Source organism: Lytechinus pictus, chromosome 16 (genome assembly GCF_037042905.1).
Source record: "Lytechinus pictus isolate F3 Inbred chromosome 16, Lp3.0, whole genome shotgun sequence".
NCBI classification, from domain to species: Eukaryota; Metazoa; Echinodermata; class Echinoidea; order Temnopleuroida; family Toxopneustidae; genus Lytechinus; species Lytechinus pictus.
In genome coordinates this window covers 14098098-14119758 of record NC_087260.1, presented here as the reverse complement: position 1 = coordinate 14119758, position 21661 = coordinate 14098098, and the positions used below count along the sequence as shown (strand labels likewise).

The 21661-nt window shown below is 36.5% G+C and overlaps 1 protein-coding gene across 4 annotated transcripts in view; it reads left to right on the top strand.

Moving 5' to 3' along the window:
• Positions 1 to 21661, top strand: part of LOC129279163 (E3 ubiquitin-protein ligase RNF13-like) — a 51517-nt gene that overhangs the window by 18220 nt on the left and 11636 nt on the right. Inside the window, exons 5-7 of one of the 4 annotated variants that reach the window (XM_064110829.1) lie at positions 528 to 615; positions 2899 to 2980; positions 11048 to 13905. In XM_064110829.1, the coding sequence (XP_063966899.1) occupies positions 528 to 615; positions 2899 to 2980; positions 11048 to 11465 (588 nt within the window). In that variant the 3' untranslated portion in view covers positions 11466 to 13905. Of the gene's footprint in view, positions 1 to 527; positions 616 to 2898; positions 2981 to 11047; positions 13906 to 14359; positions 14561 to 18537; positions 18673 to 21661 lie in introns of those variants that run through there. The other 3 variants (XM_054915266.2, XM_054915265.2, XM_064110830.1) reach the window with 3 other exon arrangements.

Here is a 21661-nt window from a genome sequence, read left to right as displayed (position 1 = left end):
GATTGAGGTTTGTTTTTGTAATGAGCAGTTTAAATAAAATCCATATGCATTGATGAAATTTATGAAACATTTTCTGCTTTTGTTTTTAACATTTGAAATATATATTTTTTTCATTTTTTCCTTTTGCATAGTTATGAATTTTGACATCTATTCTAACTCACAGATATCACATGCACTGAGCATATGACCTGATTTTGATGTATACTTTCAAAGAGAATGTGCATGGATTTTCAAGCTTCTTTGATACATGTACATGTATCTTCAATAGTTTTTTATTAGTCTTTAGTGTATTTATTCCATGAACTGGGGCCCATTTTATAAAGGACTTGCAACTGTTGTAACTTTGCCATTATGGCAACTATCATGGTAACCTTGATTCTGATTGGCTGCTGAGCCCTGTTACCATGGTAGTTGCCATTATGGCAAAGTTACAACAGTTGCAAGTCCTTTACGAAACGGGCCCCTGATCCAACATGTTAGAAATTAATAGTCACGTTTTATAAATGCTTTGTCCAATATGCATGCAGGTTTTTAATGCCCAGCAGGCAGGGTACGTCGGGGCTATCGTGTACAACGATGAAGGAAATATCCTCACCACAATGAGTGGTAGTATCTGTAAGTTATCCACAAAATAAACCTTTTTTTTGCAATGAAATTAATACAAGCTTGTCATGTTCCTGGAAATAACTTGTTCATTTTGCATGGTAGAATCAGGTCATCACCTAATCCAATGTATTGTAATCCATACCATGGTTTGGGGTGAATTTTTGGAACTGATAAATGAAATGAATGAGAAACAACAATTTTGGTTAGCGGTTTCAGTCTTGTACAATGTACATGTACCTGGAATGTGTAAGGGTAGCATTTACTTCAATTACATCTTGTCTGATATGAGCTACATGTATTTTGAGGTTTTCACTTTCAGGATATACAATTTGTATATAGTTTCATTGAGCAACGCTGCCCATTTCACATATTCTAGTATTGAACTTAAATGTTCAAAGCTTCCCTTTAGCGCCAGGTGGGTGTTTCATTAAGCTGTTTGTAAGTTACGATAGACTGCGAACGACTGGTGATCATTTCTTGAGGTAATAGATGGGAGTGGGACCAAATTTTCATTGGTGTGGATTTACATGTATCTCCTAAGAAAAGATCACCTGTCATTCGTAAAATTACTCGTAAGTCGTAACTTTCAAGGAGCTTTATGAAACACCCACCAGAGCTCTTGCTTTGAGGAGATGGTGTCTTGAGCCCCTTTCATAAAACGTAACAATTGATCATTCTTTAGGCTGATTTCCAGATTGAATCTATTTATTATCATCTATGTTCAGGTATAGCCAAGCCTAAAAATTAATTCCATTAATTATCATGTACAGTGTACAGTATGGTCAGTCTACAGTCCCATGATCAAACGCCAAGCTTTGTCTTGGGATTGGGGAGGGGGGCAAGAGGTCACAAAATCTGTACTATGTAATTCTTTCTATTTTTTATGATGTAAATCCTGGTATTCAAACAAAAAAATAGAATAAAGAGAAAAGATTACATGTACAACTGTAGGAAGAAGACGAATATTATGAGATAGCAACAGATCAAAGTCTGTCTTACAAATCAAAGGTTATTTGGATTTCGTCCAGCACCCTTTCTTATCTCTATAATGTCGATGTTTAGAGGGCTCCTATTGAAGTTGTTTATTATTAACTGTATACTCAAAAGTTATGAGGACAAACATGTTGATAGGTGGTGATTCTTCTGTGTGAGGTTATTCAATCTCAAGGTTTACGTAAAAAAAGATTACATCATCATAAAAAGGTACTTTTTGCCTTGGTCCTCTTTATTAAAGGAGAATGAAACCCTTGAAACCAGCTGAATCCATATCAAAGAGAAAAATCAAAGAAACATATTGTTGAAAGTTTGAGGAAGATTGAATGAATAATAAGAAAGTTATGAGCATTCGAATATTGAGATCACTAGTGCCATGTAGATCCTCCCAACGGCAATGCGACCAAGATATGTGATATCACACACGTACAACTCCCTCATTACTTTAGTACTTATTTCACTTATATTCTCACTTTTATAGAGTCTATCACAAGGTGAGGTGTTCTCTTTATGAGATGACAAGTACAGAGGTTTCACAACATTATATCATTGATGACTCGTTTGTCATATGATTAGAATGAGCAAAAAGAGATGTTTTGGGGTATATTTTCAGTGTCCAAATGGGAGAGTTGTACGTGTGTGACATCACAGATCTTGGTCGCATTGCCAATGGGAGGATCTCCATAGCATTAGTGATCTCGACATTCAAATGCTCATAACTCTTTTATTGCTAGTCCTATTTTTCTCAAAGTTTTGTTGATCTTATTCTTTGATTTTTCTGCTTTCACAAAAGCTAACTTGCTCCAAGAGTTTCATTCTCCTTTAAGCAAAAACACATACATTTGGTTCATAAATAGTTCCACTGATTATATAGACTGTTAGTTCAAATCAGGTACAAAATTGGTATAGATTAAAGATTCATAGCTATTAAAGGGAAAGTCCACCCAACAAAACCTATTGTAGAAATAATAGAATGAAATAGAAAGAAAATAGTAGATGGCATCATCGACTTCTCTGTTTGCATGTTTCTGTGTTGTGCCGATAACTGTTTAATGTGAAAAATGAGGGAAATGTTAAAATGTCTGGTTTTACATCCCTTTTCAGTCCAATTTTCAGCGTCAAATTTTAAAAGGCTTATTTGATTTTCTCTTTTTATTCAAATATGAACATTTTGTTGGGTTGGACTTCCCCCTCAAACAATAATAATGCATTATTGACAATGGTACTTTAAAAATTCTAACCAATATGATTTTGATGGATATATTATTTCTTTGATTTGTTCTCTTGCCACTACCATAGTTTCGAAGAGTGTGTATATACCTTCAGTATTTGTTGGCTTAGATGCTGGAACGACATTGAAAGGGATGAACTACACCACCGGGTATGTATTTCTAAAAATTGAGATATATCTATACTTCTCAGTTAGTCCCATGAGGCTGAATGTCCATGGGACCAAAAGTTCACAAGACCAACAGTCCAGGGGAGTGTTTCACAAACATTTAAGTATGACTTTGAGTCGCACTTAAATGCCTAGTTGCGTGCGTTATAAAAGGCATAACCGCATTGGTCAGATCATGCAAAAAGACGCGCACTACTGCGCATTGATCAATTAGATTGCGCGTTGTATTTCAGATTCGCGTCAGCATTTAAGTCATACTTACATCTTTGTGAAACACCCCCCCCTAGAGACTGAAAGTTTATGGGACCGAAAGTTCATGAGACCAACAGTCCAGGAGACTGAAAGTTTTGGGAACTGGCAGTTCATGAGACTGACTGTCCATGAAGTTCATGAGACCGGTAGTTCATGAGACTGACTGTCCATGAAGTTCATGAGACCGATAGTTCATGAGACTGACTGTCCATGAAGTTCATGAGACTGACTGTCCATGAAGTTCTTGAGACTGACTGTCCATGAAGTTCATGAGACCGGCAGTTCATGAGACTGACTGTCCATGAAGTTAATGAGACCGGCAGTTCATGAGACTGACTGTCCATGAAGTACATGAGACCGGCAGTTCACGAGACTGACTGTCCATGAAGTTCATGAGACCGGCAGTTCATGAGACTGACTGTCCATGAAGTTAATGAGACCGGCAGTTCATGAGACTGACTGTCCATGAAGTTCATGGGAACGGCAGTTCACGAGACTGACTGTCCATGAAGTTCATGGGACCGGCAGGTCATGAGACCGAGAGTCCATGAGACCGTTGGCTTGCTAGGATGACAAGACCAACAACCTTGTAGACCAACGAGCAACAGTGATAACAAAGTTGATTTGCTATTTTGTTTTCTGGCAGTTCATACATGATGTATGAAAAGATGCTGAAAAGGTCAATGAAGTAGATGAAGTATTGACAGATACGAGCCTGTATTCTTAAGTCGGGTTTGATTTAAATTCTGGTACAAAGTTGTGGTTTGAATATGGATACTGGTAACCAAATATGACACCAATCTCTTCCAGTTAAACTGGGCTTCGTCTTACAAAGAGTTACGATTGATCCGATCAATCGTAACTCTATGGAAATCCATCAGTGTTATAATTTTTTGTCCAGGATATTGGCACAATGTCCTTTGTAAACAAAGAGATGCACAGTGAATTTTCAAAAAAACAATGAATGCCTGAAATATGCATCATAGTTATAAAATATTTTGAAAAACATGCATAATAAGATGTTGACGTTGCTGGCCGTCCATAGTTGTGATTGATCGGATCAATCGTAACTCTTTGTAAGACGGGGCCCAGGACTCAGAATACAGGCCATTGAGTACTGTCATACATGTACAGCACATCCAGGGATCTGTAAACTCAGTAGAGATGAATAGTATAAAACCTGCAATTCAAATTGATCTAATTGTTGCATGCATGTTTTGCTCAAAAGACTGACCACTTTACCAATCAGAATTCATGCTTCAAAATTGCAATTGATTGCAAGATGTTGTGAAACAGGGTTTGGTAATTTGCCACTTTTATGCCAAATACTGTCAAAGGACTATTTTACCATGGCCCTGCAAAACACCAATCAGTTGCATGCCATTATATAATCTATTATGAATTTTGATTGCACCTCTTTAATAGAGGACTATTAAAGTTCCAATGGTAAGCAGTTACTTTGCCTTTCTGCTCACATTGCCTGCATGTTGGTTTTGATGTAAGGTATATGATCTTGTGATCCTAATAAGCAGCACTGTTCTTGTGGACTCCCGGCCTACCAATGAACTGTAACATTTTTAAAAGAAGGAATGAATGATACATGTTAAGAGATGAAGGAAAAAGAATAGGATGCCAAGCAAAGATAGAAAGAGGATTAATGGTTGTTTTGAATAAAAACTATCCCATACATTCATTCTTGAATATGTCTGCTCCACTCTTTAATCCTGTTGAAACTGTAAAAGTCCTTAAGGATTTACATGTAAGAGGCTTATAAAGGGATTTACATTAAATACATGTACATGCTTGTAAGTTAGAAGTTCCAGTTTCAAATTTGAAGTTGTGCATTAATATTGGACTCAATTCCCCCCCCCCCCCACCTTTTTTTTTTTTTTTTTTTTTGGGGGGGTTATAGCTGTCAAAGTATGCTTTCTACATGTATATGCAGAGATAAAAACAATTGTTGCCCTATCATCAAATACTTATCATATCAACTTTAATGTATGATTGATTAGATAAATAAACAGTAAGCAATACAAATAAGAGCAGCAATATTTTCACTCATTTTCATTAAAGAAAGCAACAAAAAACAGAAAAAAAGAAGAAAAGAAAACCCTAATGAACAAAGGTACAGTCATGTAGGGATGAAGTGAAATGCAAAATGTAATTGTGAACATAAACAAAATTGTACGTGTGTACATGTATGCAGTTCTTTTGAGATTTTGTTGTTTTTATCAGTTTGTGTTGAAGTTTATGTAATTAAATTTTGAGGAGTATGTACAAAGTCCGCAAGTGTAGAAAAAAGGAAGGACTTCATGCAGGCAAACTGAACTTTACAAGGTTTTAAAATATTCTTGCACTACTCCCCCCCCCAAAAAAAATAAATAGATAAATTAAAAAAATTGGCTACATAGGAGCAAAATCTCACTCAGTCTCATTCTTTTGATCTGACCTCTGTTTGAAATTCATGATTTACTTTAAATGCATTACATGTACATGTATGTACATGTACATAATGACAGCCCTTTTTATTCCAGTTTCACAAAGTACATGTATGGAGATATTACCAAAATCCAAACTCTGAACTGCTGAACTCTGCACAACTGTATGTAATATTAAAGGAGAATGAAACTCTTGGAGCAAGTTAGCTTTTGTGAAAGCAGAAAAATCAAAGAATAAGACCAACAAAAGTTTGAGTAAAATAGGACTAGCAATAGAAGAGTTATGAGCATTTGAATGTCGAGATCACTAATGCTATGGAGATCCTCCCATTGGCAACGCAACCAAGATCTATGATATCACAGATGAACAACTCTCCCCTTTTGGACACTGAAAATATACCCCAAAACATCTCTTTTTGCTCATTCATCAATGATATAATGTTGTGAAACCTCTGTACTTGTCCTCTCATAAAGAGAACACCTCACCTTGTGATAGATTCTATAAAAGTGAGAATATAAGTGAAATAAGTACTAAAGCAATGAGGGAGTTGTAAGTGTGTGACATCACAGATCTTGGTCGCATTGCCAATGGGAGGATCTACATGGCATTAGTGATCTCAATATTCAAATGCTCATAACTTTCTTATTATTCATTCAATCTTCCTCAAACTTTCAACAATATGTTTCTTTGATTTTTCTCTTTGATATGGATTCAGCTGGTTTCAAGGGTTTCATTCTCCTTTAAAGTCAGGAAATAAATTGTGCTCTTTACTTTCTGTTTGAGTATAATTTGTTGCATTCTCATTTTGTCTTAATTGTTTTTAACTCTTAAAGGGAAATTAAAACAGGACCACAGGAAAGACAGATAAAAAGTGAAGAACAATAGAACAAAATACAATTTCACATCATGTGGAAAGTTTCTTTGTATTAGTATATCATGAAGAGAATACACTACATGTGTTTAAATTCTTCTACATAACAATGATATAATTGACACAAAATTTTGTCATGATGAGTCCAGGAAAAACCTGCACACAACTCATGATTCCCATAATAATTCTGATAATTACAAACTTGTTTGGTTTGACGGTATGAGGATGAAGATAAAGTTAACCTTGTTGAAAGGGCGCATCCTTTAAAATTCCCATACAGCTGTATACAAGCCCACCCTTACCAAATCTTTTTTTTTCTTTTAAAATTAATACTTTCCCAGTGGCAGTTTCTTACAATGCATCAGTGGCGGATCCAGGGGTGGGGCACAGCCGGCCCGTGCCCCCCCCCCCCCCCCCCCGCTTCTTGAGAGGCACAGTTAAAATTTGTAATGTCAAAATGCCGTTAAAATGGAAGTATTGGCCCCCCCCCCCTTCCCCTTTGAAAGTGAAGACTTTTTTGCTTGTCAAATTTTTCCTCGGGGGAAAATGTGCCCCCCCCCCTTGGAAAATCCCTGGATCCGCCCCTGCAATGCATCATAGTGCATACATGTAGAGTAGAGCAGGCACAACATGAACAAGTTTGTTCAACCCAGTGACACTGCCTTTTAATAAGGCATCGTGATCATTCAGCATGATACATAATTGAGACTATTGACGATTTCCTGCTGTCATGTGACCCAGTCACCTGATTATGATGTCATGAAACCCACAATGGAATGAAAGCCAATCCATGTGGTCTTTGGAATTTTTGGAATCATACGTGAAATTCAGTCTCAACATTATCCTAAACAGAATATAATGTACATGTACACAGTAACTGATAACATGCCTATCCCTCTTTCTATCTTTGCTTGGTATGAAATGCAATATTTTATTAGATGTTGTTTCCTTGTAATTTCGATATCATTCATGTTGATTCTTTTTGTGGAGATGGGTATTTATTTCAGTCTGAGTAGTGAGTGCAAATATATATATGCACATACTGCATCAGAAACTATATTCATACATGCACAATGTATTGCTTGTTTAAAAGAAATTTAGAAAGTATTAATTTAGCATTTTGTGATACTGGAGTAGATAAGGCATATATATCTTGGGACTTGTAAAAAAAAATTGTTTAGAAAAATCAAATTGCTCAGAGAGGAAAGTAGAGAGCACATAGTGCACATTATGATGTGAATGGTTTTCCTATTTCAACATTTATTATCATATTTTTATTTTTTTTACAAAGCCCCAAGATATATCAATGCATTGGAACCTGTATATATTCAAGAGCATCAGATTCCACTTCAGCTCATTGATCTTTTTGTTGTGAAATTAATTGATGTGTAAACTATCCCTTCTACACACTACTACCATAACAGGGCCTTGTTCATTTGTGTTCCCCTAACAAGCTACATGTATAATGTACAATCCCCCCCCCCCCTTCCCCCCACCACCGCACATTCCATGTTGCATCCAGTATAAATGATTACTGAACAAATGCTCTATCTCACCTAATATTTACTATTTCCATTTGATATTGAATTGATACAGTTCTGTATTACACCAAGTCCTGCACATTATCAATATATTCTCGCAGACCAAATAAATGCCTTCTTATATTACAATATAATGAAAGGGGGCAACTGTACTCACAGTAATTCATCCATTGACACTGAAATGACAAATTGACACTGTGGCCAGTATATAAGTCAGATTTGAAATTAAACTCTGCTCCATAAAGTTTTGGGTTAACTACATGTATAGAGAGCCAACCTGCCAATTGTCACATAAATTTCAAACAGTAGAGTTCATGATACATGTATTTTAGACACTCAAACCATTCGTAGAGCCTGGCTCTGTCTAGGAATGATTAAGATACCGGTAGTTGACTTCACTATAAAGAATAGCACAGTGAACATAGGAAACATAGAATGTAAACCAAATTTGGACATTTTGGCTTCCCATAATTTTAACACAGATCATGGTCTGTGTTTAACTGGATCGCAGAACAATGTAATGGCCTATAAAATTACAGATCGTTTTTCGAAAGCCAGGAAGAGGAATATAATATTCTACAGGTACATGTACATACATTTCTGACACAAGGCTCTTTTGGAAGCAATATATATTATTTTACAGACCTGTAGCTTTATTTTTGGGGCTTACATTGAGTAACAAAATTTACCCACACGACATCCCTTTGCTTTATGTCAGAAATCTTGGACTATGGGTAATGAAATAGTGACATTATCATGAGGCATACAACAGTTGCATTTCATCTATTGGTTGTAATTCATGATTTGCCTTGAGGGTAATTCATTAAGACCAATTGTTGATGAGGGATGAAGTCATCCCCATCTACATGTAGATGTCAAATTTCCCATGAAAGCATATATTACACTACGGACAGTCTTAAAATGATCAAACTAAACCTTAACTCTCATCAAGAAGTGTTGTACGCAAGTAACCACTAAAATCGCATGCACATTTTAAACTTGCATTGTCACACCTGAAGTTGTTGTCAAATACGCACAGTGTATAATTTCACCATCATTTCAAAATTATATTGTACATCTATAAATGTTCCCTTCACAGCTGCACTTTACATGTGTGTATATGTACTGGATTTTAACTATCAAAATGATGTAACACCTCAGCACTCATTTGCAAAGTGCTGTCTTTTGAGATTGGAATGAGAGTGCGTAGATGTGGACGGTACAGTGGACCCATATAATAGATGAGACTTTTGTATTGAAAAAATTATTCATTTGCTCGCTTTCCTCGCTCGCAGCTGTTTATGAATTTTGATCATCTTTCGGCAAGGGTGTTGACCGTCATGAAAAAAAAAATGGAATTGCGTGATCAGAGTAGGATTATAAATTTCTAAAATTAATGTTGACAGTCAGGTATGCGTAATGTGAATACATTTTCTGTGCTCTTCAAGTAAATAATGCACCACTTTCCCCAGTACATACTGATACAGGCTCTTCAGCACTATTTATCTTTAATGTTTGAAAGCTGCCCCAACTATTAAAGGTGCATTTGATTTCATTTGAAATGGCAGAATGATGCATTATGGGGCAATATGTTGTTACTCTCTTCCACCTCTAGATAGCACCAATTTTGTCTTTGTAGACTAGTGTCGCTCTATTAAAATGCCAGCTAACCTGCAACTATTGCAAGACAAGGATTTTTGTAGCCCCCCCTCCCCGTCTCCAAATCTGACATTTTATCAATGTACAGTTTGGAAATTGAATTTTGGAATAGTATTGGTATTGATTGTTGAATGTCAAATTTGCAATGGCAGTATGGGATTACAGTGTATATCATTCAGTGTGGCATCATGTGTTTTTTGTAAGATACAAGTTTGTCTATGTGCACTTTCACCATTTGATTTAATATGCAAAGCAGCACTTCAAAACAAAATGTCCTTATTGATTCAGAAAGCTTATACATGCAATGTGTATGTATGTTGTTGGTTTTTTTAAATTTATAATTGATCAGCACTGTCAATAAGAGTTACAAGTATCCCAATTACATGTACCAAAGTATCCAAGGTCAGCAGGCCAGCAGCCAATCACAATACATATTTCACTAGTGCAATTTTAAAAATTGGCATAGAAAGAAATTTTGAATTCGTAGTATCATGAGCGGTCTTATACAATCAGAATTTTGTAAATCTGTACATGTATCTATGTGTGTGAAGTGAATTTTCTGATTCGTTCAACCTTTTTTTTATGCTTGTATCTCTGTCATAACATTTGCATAGTACTATTTACATGTACTAAGCAAATTTCAGTCATTTGTGAAATACATGTATGTATTTATTGTGAAGTGTCCCCTCAATGCTTTTTCTTTTCTCCGTCTCTTTCCATCTCTTTCATTCTCACTCACTCTTTCTGTACTTTCTCAACTTTTTAAAAGCAATTTATATTATTTCGTCAGTTTACTTTACAAGTTAAAAAAATAACACCGCAAATTTTTTTTTGGGTAAAATAATGTACCGGTATATCTCCCTGTATAAACTTTATACATTGGATATTTCTGCCATTCCACCTCTCTGTCTCTCTCTCTCCTTCTGATTTTATTCTCTTCCCCCCCTCCCTCTCTCTCTCTCTGTCTCTCTCCCTATTTATATGTCACCATCTCTTGGTCTTCTGTTTGCAATATAAGCTTTAATAATCTTAATTTCATTTTATAGTATAATTTAATATCTCCTCTCCTGCATTGCATGACAATGCTCCCATTTTTAGTACCATACAGATGCCTGACTATTTTGCTCAGGACTGCCTTTTCTAATTTTCATACATTTTCCCCCATTTAAATCTATCATTTTTTTTTAAAGACCTAGCTCAATGTTTTGTCTTAATGATATTTTACTTTCGGGGTATTTTTTTGTTCATTTCATTTTTTTTTTGTCTCCACATTCTGTCCCCACTCAGGTATACCATAGAGCTAACACCCGGCTTCGTCTTTCCCTTTCATTTATACCTCATCCCATTTGCAAGCATAGTAGGAATATGTTTCATCGTAATGTTATGCTTCATGGTAAGTCTTGTGGAAGAGATGTCCTCAGCTTTGTGGCCTTTATCGTGGCACAATGAGTATCGCACATGGTTGGATGCCTTTGAACCCTTGCCGCAGATATTTCATGTGCTTTGGTTAGGTTGCATCCCAACAGGAGGCGCGATAGCTCAGTTGGTAGAGCGAGGGTTTCCGATTCTGGGGACCCCACTTGGTGCGCTAGTGCCCTTTGGTAAGGCATTTATACTCATTACCAGGTCCCTCGGAGAGGACTTTAAGATATCGGTCCTCTGGTTGCTAGCTTACATGAATGCTTTCTTAATAGCAATCAGGTAAAAGAAATCAGCACCATCAACGATTGGTGGCAGTAGCTCCCTGATCTCTGGGGAGCATTTCACGAAGCAAACTGTCAGTGATTCACTGACAGTTTTGCTCAGAGCCAATCAGATGCAAGGCTTTGCAGTAGCTTATAACAATGATCAGTTAATATGTATGATTATTTGTTTCGTGAAGTGCTCCCTAGATCTCTCTTGAATTCTACAAAACATGTAAGAGCAACTCGAATCCGTTCATTGCACTTTGAAGGTGTTGCATCTTGAAGCATGCAAAAGTAAATTTTTATCCCATTATCATTTTAGAATTTTATTTTGTATTTATTTTTTATTTTGCATTCAAAATGTTCACATCTGAACTTTGAAAACAATCCCGTAGCCTGATCAAGGTGGGATGACTCCAAGAGTCCATGATTTGATTAGAGGTTTGACTTTGTCGCCCCAATAGAAACTCAATTGCAGTCTTACCCCTCATAGCGTAAGAGTGAATGAGTCAAGAGAGGTTACATTATTTCATGCATATTTGTTTTTCCCAATCTGTTTCCAGAGGAAGTTGTGTCATTCACCTTTGAGGGTGAATGTCTATGATTCTTAAAGGCGAGGTTCACCCAGACAAAAAGTCTATCGTATAAATGGCAGAAAAAAATAATGAGAAAAATGTCAGTAAATATTTTATGAAAATCCATTTGAAGATAAAAAAGTTTTTAGGATTTTCATTTTTTTTGTGACGTCGTACATGTACAGTATGTGACCAGCTTCCCCATATTATGGTGTAGTAAATATAAATTAATGAAATGTAATGTTCTAAAAAATATGACAATGGTTTTTCTTGTACCTTCGGTTTATCAACAGACAAATCCTTTCACACCACTCCAGATAGAAAAAAAAGTAATCATGAACCTTTAAAAGATTTAAATTTGAGCAATTTATATATACACGGGCAGCTGCTTGTATATGAAGTCACAAATCAAAATTTTAATAACTTTGATAATCTTCAATTGATTTTCCTCAAACCTTCACCAATATTTTAAATCATTTTTTTTTTACAATAAACTTTTTATCAGGGTGACCTTCCCCTTTAATAATGTAAGCACCAGAAGGGATCAACCTGAAACCTCCACATAGCTTGAAAGTCTTTCTTGACCTGAAGAAGTGTCACATTGAGTATTAAAGCAAAAGTGTTGTTGCCAGGGTTCAAGGTGAGGTAACCAGCTGCGATACTCAGATTTTTGAGGAGGACAAGAGGTCCACTTCAGGTCCAGATCCTTTGTCTGCTCCATTGATAATCTCCAGGCTTTGGCTCCAGAATCCGACTTTCAGGGTCAGCTCCAGTGTCCATGTCTCCTCGGGTTTCTTTCTATAGAAACCCTTCACCCCGCCCTTTCACGAGCCACACCCCCTTTAACTTGCCCCATCCCCCTTTGTAACTTACCACAACCTTTTCTGCCTCAATTCTTTACCCATCTCTGACTGCCCTTTTCTTTTCTTGAGGTCAGATTGTTTTTCGATCTTATGAAATACAATTTTGTTTTCTTTAGTTTTTGTTTTCTTTGTTTTTGCCTGTTACCAGTCACGTGACTAGTTAATTTGTTTGGCATGCATAAGCAACTGAGCACGTGCTTGTCAGTAAACTTGAAAAAGGGTAAAGGTTTATGATGCTTCTGATATTGCAGAATTGTATGACTGGTATGTAAACATAAACAATGGCTTTTCTGAAGGATTTCAAATTTTCTCACTTCTGTCATTCTTTTCTCTCTCCATAACTTTCACAATCTATGCTTGAGCACCGTATGGTGTTCCACATTTTGCATTGCTTTTGCAGAAATATTAATTCCAGTCTGTGATAATTCATGAAGTCATATCTTTCCATAAAAAGCATGATACTAGCACGATGACACATTCCTCATTCTTCTGTTTCGTCATTGTTTAAGCATTGGTATGCATTGTTTTATGACTAAATCATTGTTATTCCTGTCTTGTAATTCTGTTGTTGCAAGTATGGGATCAGATGCATGTTTATCACCAAGCCAACCATATTGCCATCATTCTGATATCACCCTTTAACTAATAATAGGCACCAAAAGTGGTGTCTTTCATTACGGGTACTATTTTAGATGCATGTTATGTGAATGACCCGTAGTTTTTTTTGTGTGTACTTTTCCCAATGTTATCTTATCCTTATTACACTCACATTCAAATTAGCATCGGTACCACGCCAGAGAGGCATAATGTGAATGCTCTCATTCCCATGTTATGCATTCCCTGCGGTAGCATGGGACCTCTTTCACACTAGCCGTTTCTTTTAGCCCTGCATTTTAACTGTACTATTGTCTAACAGGTGGCTGATGTCGCTCTACCCTTTTACATATTATCCCTGGAGTTATTATATGCTTCCTTTCCTTTGCATGAGCACTTCTTGCACTGCTTTCCTCCTCATTTATGTGGTGAGTATGAATCAATTCCTACCTCGGCCCTCTGCTTCGCTGCTCTCCTTTCAGCTAGTACCACCTCCCTTGCCCCACCCCTCTCCTCCAATCCCCATCAACGTCAAGTCCCACCGTACTTTCCTGTGCCTTGCAATATTTGATTGTTTTGAACCCTTGGCGATGTGTTCATACTGATATTTTGTCAGGGAGTGACGTTAGAAATTTAAACCGGAAACAACACAACATTTTTTTAAATGTTGACAATCACTATTTGACGTATATGCTCCTATTGAGTCAGTCAATTCATTCTTCGGCACTCCTCCCCCTGTCCTGTCATGTTGCATGAATCTCAGCTCACTCTGTATAAATCCAGTGAGAGAAATCTGATAACAGCACCATATTAAGGCCGTTTCAGTCAGGTACATGTATGAACACATCTCCAAAGAGTTCAGAACATGATGATAGGCCACCCTAAGACAAGGCCCTGCAGGCAGCATGGATTATGTCATGTTCTTTTTACGTTTTTTCCCCCTGTTTGGTTATTTCTGTATCATGTTATGTTTTCAGGTACCGTGTGATCTTATTGCCCACTGTAAATCCATCCTTGGGGTATTACTTCTTACCTTTCATTAGCGTCACATCCACTTGTCTCCTCTTCTTCGCCCTGTATGCGGTAAGTAGGGGTATCCTGTGCCCCCCTCCTCCTCGGACCTACCAGTGCTCCTCTATTGCCCCCCTCCCCCTTCAGACCTACCCCAGTACTTCTCGTTTGACCCCTTCCATCCTTTCCGACCTGTCAGTTTTCCTTTGTCCCCTCCCTCACCATCAACTCAGAAGTGGGAGCCAGAATGTCTTCTGGTGCGAGTCTATCATCTGAAGATGTATTGAGGTTGCAGTTTAGAAATATTTCATCTTTAAATTCTGTCATTCATGCATTTTAAGGTAAGTCTTGAGGGTTGCCCAGTGCTTGAGGATTGCTTTGGAAGTTAAGAAACATTCGGTCTTCCCTGCATTTAAAGGTAAGTCTGAGGAATGCCTAGTGCTCAAGGATTGCTTTGGAGGTTTAGAAACATCCCATCTTCCCTGTACTAGAGGTATGTCAGATGATTGCCCTGTGCTCTGAAAGGATTGGTCCCTTGTCTCACTCAAAGAGAAGTGTGATTTTGGGACCTAGGGACTGTTTCCTAAAGCTTTTCTTCAAGTTACGAATGACCTCATGCACGACTGGTGACCCTTTCTTATGCTACAAGAAAATCTCTGTGTTGCTGACTTGGTACTGTACATGTACCTAAGAAAATATTCCAGTCGTACTACGTAAAGCTTTATGAAACCCCCTCCGGGCGGGTGTTATTCGTCAGTTACAATCTAATGCCTGACCAAAATATGTTCTTCGGTGCTATTAAAGTGAAGTACAGAGGCCTTCATCACATAGCACAAGAAAGGATCACCAGTCGTGTGTAGAGTCATTCGTAATTTATGAGCAGCTTTGCGGAAACCCCTGCGGATTACTTGTAGCTTTATTGCATTTAGAGAGTACCACCCTTGCCCATTCAATAGTAGAAGAACTTGCAAAGTAATTTGCTAGGGAATCATCATTTGGAATCTTTCCATTTCAAGTCATGGGTCCTTCCTATACTGTGGTAATAATGGTCATCGTGGTAATTTGCCTAATTTCCTCCTGCATCTGATGAAAGAAATGCCAGACTGGCTGCTCATTGAATAGCCTTTAATTGGTCATCTTTGGTATTGCTACTTAATTTCAATGGGAAGCATTTCACGAGGAGATGAGAAGTAGTAAGATTGTTGGCTCTATATTGATGAAATACTGAAATACAGTATTTAAAGGGATAGACATACAAATATATTACGTTCTAAGGGAAAGTACATTTATAGGGCAGGCAGAAATTATTAGCCCTTTCATGGCTCTTTTATTTTATTTATTTATCTTTTTTAGAATGTATTCTTGAGAAAATAGGGCTGCATATAAGTCAACGGCATCAATGTTCTCGTCATGGGGGTATTATTTTTTAAAGGAATGAGTTTAAAATGAGAAATTGTTAGTTTATCTTCCCAAACATTTAACAAGAACCATGCGGAAATCAAACATTTCAAAGAAGCTTTCAAATTTTGAAGTTGCATCCTTTGATTGAATTTTAATTTGTGGATAGCTAGTCATGTCCAGTAAGTCTTTGTGGCACTTTTCATTCAATTACAAACTATGACACTATATACATGTATATAAAACATGGAGCAATGACATAACTTGGATTTAAATGTACATGCGGGCTATTCCACGGTTACTCACGTTACATTTGGAGACACCTTGACTCATACTTGGAGCTGTAACTCCATTATTATTGATAGGAACTAAACATCTCTTTATCACAACAAAGTACACAGTCTGACTATCCTTTGTATAAAAACAAAACTTGGGAAATTTTATTATGCTCCTGGCAAATCTCTGGAATGTGTCGGTTACTCACGTTACATGATTTGGACATGCATAAAATGAAAAGTCGACATAAGTGAAAAGTCTCCTCATACAAGGCTTTTATGAAAGTTGATTATATCCATTTCAAAGAAGTATATTAGGGAGACAAACTTTGTACATACAGGTAATTAAAAAAATAAAGAACACATGGTTTTTACTTGGGGTGCAGATAATATGGTTACTCACGTTACGGTTACTCACATTTCATTTTGTCCATGTATGGTTAACAACACAAATGTCATTAAAAATTCAATAATGTGTGTAAAATTCATTGCTAGGAACATCAAAAAAAGATTTTATACAAAAAATTGGAACAATTGGAGCTTTATTAGGGAGTAAGAGGGAAAAGTATGATTTTGCTTACTAATTATGCATAAATTAGCATAATTGCTTAATACCAATTTGCATGAAATAAATTACTGATAGTATTGTAGATTATGTCCAAGACAACCTGCGTGCAAATTTTCGGCGTGATCGGGCGGCCAAAGGCCGAGATCTCAAGGGGGACCTAGGAGGCCCCCCCCCCCTTGGGCCATATTAACTCCCAAAATACCCCAGCCTAGATAGGGTTACAGGTATGTTGTTCGAACACTCTTTAAAGTTTGGTTAATTGAAACCAAGTCTTACTAATGCACTCTCGCATTGTGAATACTTCTACTAATATTCAATTTTTTGTGTGATTGTATGACCACTGATATTTTGATGAACAAAGAGTCACATCAAAGAGGTGTACCCTCATTTTGCTTTTAATTAATCAAAAATAACTTCACAACTCACCATGAGACTTAAAACTTGACATCCCACAGAAAATGTTACCTAACTGCATAATTTTTACTGGTTACTCACATTACATGATGGTTACTCACGTTACAAAGTTACTCACGTTACAGTTTTTCTTCATCATTTTTATAAAAAATTGTACTTTTTAATGATTTTGTTAGTCATCACTGTGTCAAAGATTGTTTGAAGGAAGAGAATTTAAAATCCCACCAATTAACTGTGAAGAATTTTTCTCTCAAAAAACAAAGTCAGTTTTTTTGGTTACTCACGTTACATCACCTGAGCAAGTTGCAATATTCATTTTTGAATGAGTACTACAAATTTACTTGAAAAGCTGTTGTGTATTTTAGGTAATTTGACTCTTCTAAACTTCAGAAATATATAAAGTGGTATGTTGTTGCAATAACAAAATGGTAATAAGGCATATTTCATTTTTCACTATTTTTCTTGTATTTTGGTACAGAATGGAAGACACAACTTTTGACCATTTTTTTCCAAAGTACACATATGAAAATAAACTTTTTATTTCTTGTTCCTGAAACTATCAAGCATGAAGGACTTAAAGTATTAAAAAATTCAAGAAAATATTGAATTTGAATTTTTAAGCTCATGTCCATCAACCTGTGGAATTGCCCATGTAGATGCATTTGCTATTATAGGAGTTGTACAAATTTGGCTGATTAAGAAAAATGCACAAAGCTTTCGCTTTACTTTAGGACTTTCCAAACTTCCAGCATGGAACTTGCAATACAAGTTTTAATATGCTATCATTGACATGCCCATCAAATGACACGCATTATTCATTGAAAAGGAAATTGCATAAGCTTGATCAAGCCAATACAAATTGTTTTCCATGCAAACCTGCAATACCATGTATTGTCTCAAATAAATCCAGATTTAGATTGGACTAAAATGCATTAAAAACAAAGCTGCTTTTCGTCTTTAATCATCTTCCATTAGATGTGTGTACATTATATCCTTGTAAATAAACTGCAAGGAAGCCATTCATGTTATGCCATAAAACTAACTGTGCTCTGGTTCTCTCCTCTTTTATAGCAACCAATTTAATAGAAATTTAGCATAATTTTACAAAAAAGTGCTGAAATTTCAGTTCTGGATTTCAGACTTGATTACAGGTTTTATTTGAAAGATATTGGGTTTTAATTGTGTTCATTCAGACAAATCCACTCTTCAATGAGTGATGTAGAGGTAGTTGCTTTAATGAAAGAATATTTATTTATTTTGTTATTTATTTATTCATTCATTCATTCATTCATTTATTCATGCATTGATCCTTTCACTCCTTCATTCATTGATTGCAATGTTTATCAGGACTTAAATTTTGATACTGACAGTCTGAACCTTAAAAAAAAAATTAGTTTCACCGGGCATGAATGTCTCCCTTTGACAGGTATAGGATCACAGTATATCCCTATTATTACCACTGGGTCTATTACTTCTCATCTTTCATTGTCCTCTTCACTATCGGAGCTGCCTTCTACTTACTCTATCCGGTGAGTTAATCTCGGCCCTGTCTTACAAAGAGTTACGATTGATCCGATCAAGGCCGCAACAATATGGAAATCCATCAATGTCATAAAATTTTGTACAGGAAATGTGCACAATGTCTTTGTAAACAAAGAGAAACACACTGAAATTACAAGAAAACGATAGATGTAAATACATACATCATATCTAGAAAATATTGTAAACAAACATGTATTTTAGATGTTGACATGACTGGCTTTCCATAGTTGTGGTTGATTGATCCGATCAACCGCAACAACATGGAAATCCATCAATGTCATAAAATTTTGTACAGGAAATTTACATAATGTCTTTGTAAACAAAGAGAAACACACTGAATTTTAATACAAGAAAACAATAGATGTACTGTGTAATACATCATATCTAGAAAATGTTTTAAACAAGCATGTATTTTAGATGTTGACATGGCTGGCTTTCCATATGAGTGGTTGATTGGATCAATCGCAACTCTTTGTAAGATGGGGCCATGGGCTCCGTTGTACAAAGAGTTACGATTGATCCGATCAATCGCAACTATGGAAAGCCAGCAAAGTCAACATATGAAATGCATGTTTGTTCCAAAAAAAATTCTAGATATGAATGCATATCCATAAATTCATTGATTTCTTGACAATTTGGGGTGTTCTCCTTTGATTACAAAGGACATTTTGCAAATTTCCTGTAGAAAAAATTATGACACTGATGGATTTCCATAGAGTTACGACTGATCGGATCAATCGTAACTCTTTGTACAACGGGGCCCAGGTTTATACTGTCTTGATAAAGTCTCTTGTAAGTATGATTGTATGGGTCCTGCAACATAGAGCTTTGTGATCGATTGTGGGTCTGCTGTTGATCGTACAGGTATGTAATAGTCAATGCAATCAGTTGCAGAAATCAGCCTTATGATCAATGGCTAAGCTTTATGTAACAGGGCCCAGATACATTGTAGATGCATAACTCTAGGCCCTGTCACACACTGCCATCTAACAATTGCCATCTGGGGCCCGTTGCAGAAAGAGTTGCAATCAATCGCAACTGTAACAACTCATGCGCAACTTGATTTTCAACCAATCAACAGCGCGCATTTGGGACTTGCGATTGATTTTTTGGCTTGCGTTTTAAAACGCAACTCTTTCTGCAACGGGCCCCTGATAAGGTACATGTATTAATGGCCACTTTGTCTATGCACACAGGCTTCTACTTTCCGTATGTTTTCATCCCATATGGTCTGATCCTAGTTCGTCTGCAACCAGTTTATTGACAATTTGACTTATTGTTTTTTATGTCTGAGTGTAGTTGTGTTGTGGTGCACTATGTATTCACTCCTTGGCATGTGTTGGTCCTGAATGGACCCCCCAAACTTGACATTTTATCCTGAAGATGACAAGAACACACTTGCCGTAGCATCGAGTTTGGGTGGTCATTTTCAGGACCAACACAGAATACAGTCATGGTGTACCGTAAAACCACTGCACTCTTTCTTTGCCATGGAAACCTTCAGGAGGTATGGTATTCAGCCCATTTACCATTTTACCTACTTTCCAGTTAGGGTAAACACCACTTGGTCTATATGATTAGATGAATTTTTTATGAATCAAATTTTCATTTGAAAAAATGCAAAATAAAGAATAGATGAAGAGGAAATTATGCTATCTGGGCATAAATAGACCAAATGACAGTTAGACTCGGTGGGTATTGGACCAGGGGCTTATTGCATAAAAGTTAATACCATAGTAACTTTGCCACTCAATGGTAATTTTCCTGAAATCCTTGATTCCGATTGGCTGTTCAGCATCGTTACCATGGTAGTTACCATTGGATGGCAAAGTTACCATATTGTTCTCTTCCGTGCAACTGGCCCCTGATGTATTATTGACCAAACAGCAATTAAGACAAAATTGCATGTAGAATCTACTGTAGACTAAATGGCCCGTATTCTGAAGTCGGGTTTAACTTAGACTCAGGTTTAAAGTTGTGATTTAAGTATGGGAAGCCAAAAGTATCAAATTTTTTATTAAGCTGTACGTTTCTTATGTTTACTGTGCTCTGTCCAGATTCATCGATGGTGAAGCCAATAATCTTTTTATACTTCCTAGACAATTATGAATGATTTGAGAGCCAAATGAGCTGAAGTATGATATCTCTACTATTAGTGATTTATGTAACAATTGGCTCGCCATACTTTAAACCACAACTTTAAACCTGAGTTTAAGTTAAACCCGACTTCAGAATACGGGCCAATGGGTTTAGCCTGTGTTGTATTAGCCTTTTGGACAAGCAGACCAACTGCTTGAAAATAAGTGAATACAAACCTTGACAATATTATCAGGCAGTGTTTGAGACTGCAGATTTTCAGAGTTTGCTATCACAGTCTGACTGTCTAGTTATATTGATAAACCAGCTGAATAACGAATATGAAAAGTCAAACAAACATGCACACTGGTTTCTCAGAAAGAATTGTTTGAAGGCAGTGTGTGACAGAAGCTTTTATTCTGGTACATGCTGCATGTAGTTTTCTAATGTTGAAAGTCGTTCTACTTTGTCAGCGGATCAGGTATGCAAATTCTGTTCTCGGTGAGTTCATTTTACTCAAGACTGTTTCCGGATTATGTAAGTATGTAGTGAGTGTATGTATAAAAGATGAAGATAATAATGGTTATCATCATAATAATGAGACTATTATTATTATGATGATTGTGATGGTAATATATAAATGAATGATTAGAAGTGAGGATGAGGACGTTTTGCCTGCAGTTACTTTCCTCTTTGAATTCACTTTGATGATGAATGAAAATGAATACTTGAATTCATTTAAGCTTGAAAATAAAAGTTAGCAATTCTATTATTTCCTGCATGTGCATTTTACATGGATTTGTCATTAAACAATTTATAATGCCTGTTTATCTTTCCTCTATTTTACTATTCGTTTGCACTCCCCTCACCACTTTCCCAACCCCTAGTGCGTAGTTGGTG